The sequence below is a fragment of the Gavialis gangeticus genome, unplaced genomic scaffold (assembly GCF_001723915.1).
Source record: "Gavialis gangeticus isolate Ggan-Ray unplaced genomic scaffold, GavGan_comp1, whole genome shotgun sequence".
Lineage (NCBI taxonomy): Eukaryota > Metazoa > Chordata > Crocodylia > Gavialidae > Gavialis > Gavialis gangeticus.
Window position 1 is genome coordinate 5,422,354 of NW_017729026.1, and position 10,480 is coordinate 5,432,833.

Below are 10,480 nucleotides of genomic sequence, written 5' to 3' on the forward strand. Positions count from 1 at the left end.
CCCTAAATGGTATAAGCCATTCATATCTAAAGGGGCAGGCTGCAAACAGCTATGCTGGGCTCCACAGCTCCAGCATCAGCTCTGTGTTGGCGACGACTGTGCGTGCACCTGGGAATGGACAGCAGGAGGCTGTGCTGCCTCAGGGCCAAGCCCTATCCCCACTGTCCACTCTGAGGTTCATGTGCAGTCACCGCCAGCTGTGGAGCCCGGCACAGCTGTTTGCAGCCTGTCCACTGCTTGCTGCAGTTGCCCAGATCCCAGGCTGGCTACAAGCAGCTGTGCTGGGCTCTGGAGCCTTGCCATCAACTCTGTGCCAGGAGCAGGGTAGAGACTGGGGTAGTGCTGACTCAGGCCCCCTGCCACTGCCTGCTCCAAGGCCTGGGCACCCTGCCTGCTGCAGCGGCCCAGATCCCAGGCTGGCTACAAGCAGCTGCTCTGGGCTCTGGAGCCCTGCCATCAGCTCTGTGCAGGGGAGAGGCTGGGGTTGTTCTGCCTCCCCTCCCCCCCTCCTCCCCTCCCCCCATCTGCTCTGAGGCATGTGTGCAGCTGTTTGCAACCTTCTGGCTGCAGCCAGCCCCAGCTGATTCCTCCAGCCTGATTCCCAAGTCCAGACTTGCCCATCCCCCTTACTGAGATGAGGCTGGCGTTGCCCCTTGCCAGGAGTGCCGCACCTTTGTGGGCTTACATGTGTGGAGTGTGTAGGTGGTTGGGATGATGGGCAGGCTTTGGGCTGGGGCCTTGGCTGACTACGCTGTAGCCGAGGGGCTGGCTCCCCAGGGAAGCACAGGGGCTCCAGCAGGCCCAGGGTATTGTTGGGTCGGACTTTGTCTGGTAGCCCAGCAGCTCGGCTCTGCACCCATGCATCTGGTTCTGTGTGTTTGTCTTCCTCTGGGTCAATGTGTGCACACATCTGGTTCTGGATGTGTGTGTGCATATGTCTCTCCTGGTTCTCTTTGTTTGTGCACATGTGGTTCTGTGTGTGTGGGCGTGTGTGGTTCTCTGTGTGCATGTGTATGTGCCTGGTTCTCGCTCTGCTCTCCTCTCTCTCTCTCTCTCTCCTCTTTTTATTCTCTCTCTCTCTCTACAACATGCTTAACAAAAAAAAGTACACAATAACAAAGGCAACGTTTATGATTATTAAATATACTAATATGCAGTGCGTCCTGCCTTGTACTGCCCCCCCCACCACCATTTTGTTTTTCTGACGTGCCAGCACTCTGGCACCTTCCAAGGTAGACATTGTGTTTTTTCCAGCATTCCAGCCAAAAAACGTTGCCTACCCCTGAGGTACAGCTTCTGGATAGTTTTCAAGGCTGGTCCTGCATCTAGCATACTGCAGTAGTCTAGCACTGAGGTTACATCATCATCCATAGATGATGGTGGCCAGTTCTGAATCTGAAAGGAAGGGCCGTAGCCTTCTCAGCCAACTGAGTTGGTGAAAGGCACTTCTAGCACTTGCTGCTACCTGAAGATTCCCAGGTATCACAAGACTGAAAACCTACATGAGAAGGGGAGGCTGAACCCCATCAATGATAGGTGTCCCAGTCCTGCCCCCCCTTCCCCTCCCAGCCAAGCCATCTGCCCACCACCACCACCTCTGTCTTGTCTGGATTCAGGATCAATTATTTCATCGGCATCCAGTTGCTAACTGCAGCTAGGTACTTGTAGTGAACTAAGACTGTGGAGCCAAGGTGAGATGAGAAAGAGAAGTAGAGCACATGGATGGTACCTAACTCCAGTTCTCCACACAGTATTGCCCAGCAGACTTGGATATGTTGAACAGGAGGAGTGACTTAAGCTAAGGAAGGATACTTTGTGTCATAAGATCTCTCCCAGCTATTTAGCTGGTTCAATAAAATATCACTCCAAAATACTTTCCTTTTGCATATTTCCTGGACTGTCATGGCTGCAACTTCACTCCAGTATTGCCATAAAAATATCATAACTTGGATGGAGAAAGGGCTTCATGGCTAAACAAGAGTGGGGTGGGGGATGGATAGGGTATATGTGTGTGTGTGACACTTTTGGTGATTAGCTATCAGCTGTCTCCCACCCTGGTGGGGATAGAAAATTGACTGTGACACTTAGTGATAAAATTACAATGCTTCATTTCAGCTGCATTTATAGGTCTTGTTAGTAACTCTCCAGTAAAAACACATCACTTTTGGCTGTGAAGACAAGTTGGGGCACAAGGGACCTACCTCCAAAATTGACTTGAAAACCTAAGGCTTTTGACTTCTGAATAAAAAGAATTTGAGCACACATGTATTAATCTGAATGCCCTTCCTGGAGGTATGTATTAATTTGTTAGCAATTTACACCAATCAATATATTCAGTTGGAAGAAGGGGCTACCTGTAAGTCAAGTGACATCACTGTGAACTTTGCATCCGTAAGATCTAATCTTTGCTGAAAATAAGGAATGTTGCCTTGACTTGGAGCCAGCAATTTAGCCTTACTGTTTTGGAAGTCTGGAAACAGCTCATTACCTGAAATGCTTTAGTCAGCTGGTTTCTTTGCTGCCATGTTTAAGATGAAGTTTCTTGTATTTTCTAAAAGTTGTTGATCGTTCTAAAAAAATGAACAAGTATTGGAATGAATGGCAAAAACCAGTATTGTAACACCAAGCTCTAAGAAGAGTGAGTTTAATGTAAGGATAAAGACAACAGAAAGAAACAAAAGCCAAACTTTAACCCTAGCACATGGCATACCAGCTATTTTTAAAATCTTATGAACTCTAACTACAGTTATACTATCTCCCTAACCATAAATAAGATAATTAAAGCTGTGCACAACTTAAAGCATTAAATTAAGTAGAAAAGCAAAGGAAAATGAGTATGCTTTGTAATGCTGTAGAAAATGGAAGGACACTCTAAACATTCTTCACCAAAAATAGTGATACTTATGAAGGTACCCATTAATAAACCTTCCACTTCCAGATAGTAAGGGTAAGGCACTGTGAAGAACGTGTGTTCAGGAGGATGTAGTTTTTAAAGGTAAAATTATGATTCTTTATCCATTTAATTCAGTGGAAGCAAGATTAAACTTCTAAAAACAATATCACTGAAATCAGATGGGTAATCATCAGTTCAATTTAAAAGTATTAAAGAACAGAATGGATGAAATGTTATAAAAAATATGCAATCTCTATAAAATCATCTGCCCTGCTGGGTAACTGTGAGCTCATTAGTTCTAGTTTCTCTTGTTATTGATTTAGAATCAAGCTGGATGGAACAGATTTGCACAAGGCCCCCACTACATGTGCAGGTGAATGTGTGGTGGGATATAAAGTGAAACTTCCAGGCCTTGGGGATTGCAGTGGCCTGAGGTCGGCAGCTGCAATCTCCCAGGCTCAAGGGTGCATTTTATTGTGGGCATAGGGCACTCCTGTGGCTGGGAGCACTGTCAACTGAAACCATGCAACACATGCAAATTAAAGCTTGATAGCAACCAGCTGTAAAGTTAGTGTACATTTTTTAGGTCTAATTTTATAGCTGGCTGGAGCTTTTTATAGTATGAATGCTACTTTGCACATGGTCTTAAGGTAATTGCACAATTACACAGCTAATTTGTGTGATACCTGTAACATTTAGAGGGCCTTAGTCCACTTTCATTCCTAATAGATGGAATAGACTGCACCTAAATGTTTCTATATTCCCTAATATTTGATTTTGGGCCACATCAGTGCAGTTCAAAACTTAGTTGCATCCCCATATGGCAGTGATTCTCAGCCAGGGTACTGGGGAACCCTGGGGTACAGTGAGGTTCTTTGAAGTCAAGCTTGAGGAGATAAGCAGATAACAGCAAGTTGAGGCTCCAGGTGTGAGGAAATAAGCAGAAAAAGGTGGGCTCAGGCTCTCCCTACCTGCCTGCTCCCCAGCCCTCACTGCTCAGCACCTCTGCAGGGAAGTAAGCATTTAAAAAATAAATTTGTTTTTGAAATGGGGTGCCACTTAATTCACAAAAGTTATGGAAGGGTGCCTTGAATTTAAAAAAGTTGAGAATCTCTGCTCTCTGGTAACATACCACCTCATCTTCCCCCAGAGACTTGGTTCCTTGGCTGGACTAATATTCTGTTGTGAACCAAGTTGCTGCTTAGTAAGAGGGAGATTGCAATGCCTGGCTCAAGTAAGGTTGCCTTAATTGCAAAATCAACACTTGAATTGCAGAGAGCAACTGCATTTCACTTCACAGAAAGTGCTATGAATTACCACGATTTTCCAGACCCAACAGATGTTTGCTGTTGAGTCTGGAGGTTTGAGGTTTGGAGGATTCAGCTGCAATTTGCAGCAGCTGATAATCTACAGCTGCTCTCCCCTACCTTCCCCACTCCCTCCTCCCAGCCACAGCTCTGTCTTCAGCATGGGATGTAGTGGGGGTTCATATTGTCATGGGATCAGGCCCTTTTAAAGTGCTCTGGAGCTGTGCACTTATGTTTGGTCATGGCTGTAAAGTGCTTTCAGGGGCCAGATGGGCCAAAAATTGTCACTTCTGTTTGTGCCTTCAATTACAATCAATGGGCAAGCAAGCTAGAGTTTAAAGCACCAACTAATTCAAGCTCAGGATTTTTATATGGGAACAGGAGTTGGGTGAAAGGCAGCACTTAAACTTAAAGTTACATGACCTAAGTGACTTACCAGGGCCACAGATGAAGCCTGTGGTAGATCAAGGACTTAAACCAGGTCTAGTCCTAATTTAGTATGTTAACCAGCAGATAGTTCATCTTCAATTGTAGTTCTTGCAACCCCACTGCTATAAGAAACTGTTAAGGAAGCACTGCAGTTAGGAAAATGACTATGAAGTGTGGTAAATTGATTAGCAGGCTATTTGGATGAGAAAACCATAGGGCTCCATTTGTTTAATACATATATAGTCTGTCACTGGCAAAATGGATACTTTTGAATTATTTGTACCTTTCAACATTTAACATCACTTCCGCACCCCGCATCAGCTATAACATTTGAATTAGGTCATGAACTCTGCATCGCGAGAATATATGAAAGGGTTGCAAACAAACTTTAAAAATGGATCAGTAAACAATACAAATGGATTCTCTTTTAGCCTAGGGACAGACTTTTGCACATAAACTGATTTAAGTGATCAGAAACTGGTTTAAACCTGTAATAGAACTGATGTTCGGTGCACATAAACCAGTTTGAAAATGGCTGAAACTGGTTTGAGATAAAGCTGGTTGAATGTAGTATCATACTTAACTGATCTGGCTCAAACCGGTTTATGCAATGTCTGTTCCAGACCCCTTGCTGTTTTCAGATAAACCAGACACCCCCAGCATCCCGACATGCTCTCTGGGCTGGGCAGGGCTCTGCTCTACAGCAGGACTAGCTCCTCCCTTTTGTTCCCTGGCTGCAGCTCCAGAGACTGCGGGATATTTTTCCCCCTCCTCTCACCACTCCCTGCTAAGCAGTAATTCCCCCCTCCTCACTGCCTTGCTGAGGAGGTGCCTGTGTATTAGCTAGCAGACCACATGCTGGCTATGGTCCCTGCTGAATCAACAGGTAGAATCAACAAGTAGCTGGTAATGTCTCTCTGTTGTTTTCTTAATTGAGTGCGTCCTGGGAAGCGGGGTGATGCAGGATACTTACCTGCAGCCCGGAACGCCACTTCCGGGGAACAGCGGGTGGAACCCGCGAGGCTCGTGACCTGCCTCTGTGTGCAGCTGCGGCTGGCCAGTGACGTCAGCACCAGACACCAGCCGGCGAAGATAAAAATGGCAGCGGCTGCGGCGGAGGGAGCAGATGTTCCTGGGATGGAGCTGCTGCAGATGCCGCAGGAGAAGCAAGTCCCGGAGGAGTATCCCGAGGGGGCTGGAGAGCCAGAGCAATGAGTGTTGGGGAGAGAGGCACCCTGTTGGCATCTGGCATCGGGCTCCAGGGCCTGGAGGAGGGAGAGCGGAGGCAGCCACGAGGACACCGCAAGACGCAGGTGGAGGGCCGGGCCGGCGGGGAGTGGAGGACGGCACGCCAGGAGGCCAGAGCTCGGGAGGACCCAGACGAAGGGTCGTGATTGAGGCAGGGTCACCGCCCAAGCCGAGGAGGGCAAGCGTGAATGGGCTTGTGCCCAGGGGACGACAGATAGGGGGCTAGGTGAGGTAAAATACATGGGGTTTGGTGGAGCAGCACTGCATTTGGGACTGCAGGCGATTGGCCCCACGTTGGGGAAGTCTGGGGAAAGCACCCAGGGTACCACGCATAGGGAGGCCATAGAACCGGTCCTGGAGGTAGCCTCTTGGGGAACGGGGTTAGGAGCGAGGCTTGATAAGAGTGTACACTACCCGACCCCATGAGGCGTCAGTACGCAAGTGAGGAGGGCAGGATCTGCTAGGAAGGCCTCAAGACATCGCTAAAGCGGTGCAACGAAGGTGGCGTGAGGCTGGGGTGCAGGGGTGGTGGAGCCTCGTGAACAACTGCCAGGTCGGACCCGGGCACTGAGGGACCCGTCAGACAATTCTGCCCATTGCAGAACATCAAGACGTGGCAGGAGAGAGCGGGATTGTCAAGGAGGGTAGAGCTGCCTCGATGCTTCTAAAGGGCCCAGAAGTGGAGTAACGTTTGGCAGGAAAATCGGAGCCACCTCCACGTGGGTAGTGAAAGCCCGGCAGGCACAGAGTGATAAACACTGTTATCAATTCCCTGCTGGCTAATCAGAGCTCCTGCTGGAGCCTGGCCATGCTCCCCTCAGCTCAGTGCTATGGAAGGAAGGGAGGGCTGCTCTCATGCCCCCCCCCCCCGGTTTCTACCCTGAGCCCCTGCAAACATGTGCCTGCAATTCTGGGATGTCTGTCTGGTTACAAAACTGATTTAGCCTAGCCAGGTTAGACTAACCTGCAAAGATTGAATCAATTCAGGCTTAGGCTTTTTGAATGTCTGTCCCTAGCCTTAAAGGAGAAAAATGTGGGAAACCGTGGCTTTTCCCTTGCAGGCTGGCAGAGTTCCAACCTGCCAGGGGCTGCTTGCCCCTCTCGCCCCACACATCTCCCCTCTGCCCCATACACTGGGGTGCAGGGGCCTGGGAGCAGGGTGGAAGGGTGGGCAGTGGGTTGGGAGTGAGATGCACTGGGTTGGGACTGGTCATTGGTGTTTACAAATGGGTCCTGGTACAAAAGTGCATTGAGAACCATGGGTTTAAATGCAGCAACAGTCACTGACATAGGTGTAATGTTTGCTGGTGTTATTGGCTATATATAAGGAAGAAACACCAACTATTTCTTCATATCAGGAATGTACATTTAGAATAATGTTAAAATTAAATTAATATTTTAATTAAATGCAGATTAATTTTAGAGGGGTGTAGGTTGTAGCTGTGTTGGTCTAAGGACGTAAGCAGACAAGGTTCTTTGGGTAAATCTGATATCTCATCCAGGAAGAGCACACACTAACTGCAGATGCTTCCTCAGCCCGACGAAGGGTATTTAAACCTAAAAGTTTGCTAAGAAGAATTTTTCCAACTGTTTGAGTTGGTCTAATAATAAATTAATTTTAGAGAATGTTGAATCCACCTTTTTTTTTTATATCTGACTCCATGAAAATACTTTGTAGTTGTAGAATGAGAGTTATGTATAGCAGAGCTGTTAAAGCAAGTATCAAAGTAAAATTTATATTTTGGCATGTGTTTCAGTATTAAGGCTGGTTTTATCTCACTTCCATCTTTGGCTATCGGTACTTATTGTATCAGTAATCACAAGAACCTTCACTCTGAATTTTAACTAAAAATGTATTTTTAAATATTTTCTTATAGCCGCAGATCTGGCCAATATACCATGCACCATGAAAATTCTAAGAAAGCTACAGAGAGACCAGCCTTTGACCGCTCAAGTTCCCAAGATTCCTTAGATGAGTTGTCTATGGATGATTATTGGAAAGAACTTGAAAACATCCATGAAACCAGGAAAAACAGTCATGAAGAGGAAGAAGTGGTTGTGGTGAAAGAACCAGATGGTGAGGACACATAGTTTTGTAAAAAATAATTTTATTGTTTTGGAGGGTTTTTTTGCATGTCCAGTTTGAGATACATTGGGCACATCTAACGTGTGCAATTAGTGTGGTTGAATAAACTCCAGTGCAGTTTGGGCTGGAGCACTGGGTATTGTTCCTGGGTGCAGCATTTACATGTATGTGCAGGATGGCAGCACATTGAGGCGGGGCAGGGAGCCCAGGGGGTCAACCTGCCAATCCAGAGTTGCTCCATCTTGGCTCAGCATGCTATTGAGGGTCTGGCTGGGGCACAAGGGTGCTATAGCGTGGGTCTAGCTGGCATGTAGCCCTTGCACTGTAGCACCCTCGTGCCCCAGCCAGCCCAAGTCACTGTCTACACATGTGTTGCAGCATATGAAATAACTCTGCCATAGGATAGTACTTGTGTCAGACAGTGGTATCCTATGGCACAGTTAATTTAGTTTACTCTGGCCTAATAGTACCACATGTGTAGTCAGTGATACTTTGCTGTGGAGCTAATTAGTCAGCTCTGCAATAACGTGCATATGTAGATGCCCTCATTAAGTCTCACTGCCAAAGACAGAGAACCTGAACAACACCTAGTGAATCAATAAGAGCTACTCGGTACCAGTAAAAATCGAGGCCTGGTTGCCTCAGACTGTACACCCAAAAATGAGATACCCAAAATTAGTGACTACTTTAAAAAATGGATTTAAGAAAAACTAGGGCAGAGTAGACAGAAGATCAGTTCTATTTTCCTAAAGTGATATTTCCAGAAAATAAGAACAACTTTGTGTATTTATAAAATACTACCTTAAGCTTTATAGGAAGATTGCATCCCTGTATATAGGAAAAATTAGATTACTTTAATTACAGTAGATAAGATAAAAATGTATATTGGAAATCCTCATACTTTAGACTAGAACCAGTCACTAACTACCTAGGTTTAGCAAGCAAATTCTGCAGTTCTAATATGGCATAGTATTCTGTTTTGGGGGAGTGCGGAAGAGGTATTTATCCTTCTCTGAAACACAGAGTACATTCAGTATTCTGGAGAATGAAAAAAATACACAATGGATGCTGACTAGAAACATCATATCAAATTCTGGATTTCTTACTCTGATATAATTCCTATTGATTTGTGGTTTTCCCCAGGATTTGGCTCTGACAGTACCAAATTTGTAATATAAATTCTGTACCTGTTCATTAAGTGCTTTGCTCTTTTACAAGGACATGAATGAAAAAGTACAGTAAATATTCAGGAATATGTGGTAGAATTAGATCTTGAAACAAAAGTGGTAATAAATTATCATCCAATCCTACCTAGTGATCACTAGAATCTTGAGAAGTGACATTTGCAGTCAGCTCAATGCAGTCCTCTGTTAGAAGAGAACCTGCTGGCAATTTTTTAAATTAGAGAATCATCATGAAAAGGGTGTAAAACAGAGGTGGTTATACACTCTAGGTCAATCATAATATGTAACAGCAGTCTTCTGCCCTTTCATGTTTAATGAACTGTCAATACAGGATACCATATCAGCCATAATAAAGCAGTGATCACCTTACAGGAAATTAGTATAAATTAAAGATTACATCACTAGAAAGGATTAAAATTCCATTAAGGTCATGCATTAAACTTGATCACCTTTCAGCAGAGCAACTGCACAAATTAATGTGCCCAGAAAACAAGGCAGGAAAAATATAGAAGTGGGTAAAAAGCATGAATCCTGAAGTACACTCTGTTACCTTGTATACAAGGAGAGTGCTGATAAAGCTTTAAGACTTTTTTTTCCCCTCCTTTCATTGGAAAAGGGCAGGGAGAGTATGAGATCTTCATGTGTTTAGTTTACTGAAATGACGAAGTAGTAAAGGTCATGCTTTGTACTAAAGTTACATTTATAAAATGGTTTAGGAAGGGTTAGATTAATCGATGGTAAATGAGACTGTTACTGTACATGTAAATAGCATTGTTCTTGTGGACTCTGTAACAAACTATATCTGATTCGTTCTTTAGTTTGAAAGTCTTGGTATCATGTACGTACCCCTTAGAAAGTAATTTATAATTTTTTTAATATAGTGGGTATGTCTACTCATGCTGTTATGCCATCTTAAATTTACTGCACAATAAATTACTGCACAGTAAGCAGGAATAGGCCAGCATCTACACATGCAGGTGTTAAAGCACGTTAACGCTGTGTGTGGACTGACTTGGAGATAAAGTTAGTCCCAAGTTAGTCCACACACAGAGCAGTAGTGCTCAGTAAGTGGAGGTACACTGATACATTTGGTCTGATATTAGATTGGTGCCAGGATAAAGAAAATTGATTGTGTTGGAAATTTGCCTGATGTAGCTAATGATTTGGCTGATAAATGCTCATGTGTGCACGCAGCTGCAGTGCAGCACGTAGGCAGTGAGGAGCATGGCTCGGCAGCTTGGAGAGCTGCGTGCAGCTGGTATGGTAGAAGGAGACAGAGAAGGCAAGGGACTTGGGCTTGGAGGGGAGCAGATCAAGCCAACCCCCCCCCCCC

At 45.3% G+C, this 10,480-nt stretch overlaps 1 protein-coding gene across 2 annotated transcripts in view; it reads left to right on the forward strand.

Moving 5' to 3' along the window:
• The window catches only part of ARHGAP18 (Rho GTPase activating protein 18), a 155,993-nt gene that overhangs the window by 68,534 nt on the left and 76,979 nt on the right, over positions 1-10,480 (forward strand). For both annotated transcript variants that reach the window (XM_019520299.1, XM_019520300.1), the window contains exon 2: positions 7,755-7,954. In XM_019520299.1, coding sequence (XP_019375844.1) covers positions 7,755-7,954 — 200 coding nt within the window. The remainder of the gene's footprint in view (positions 1-7,754; positions 7,955-10,480) is intronic.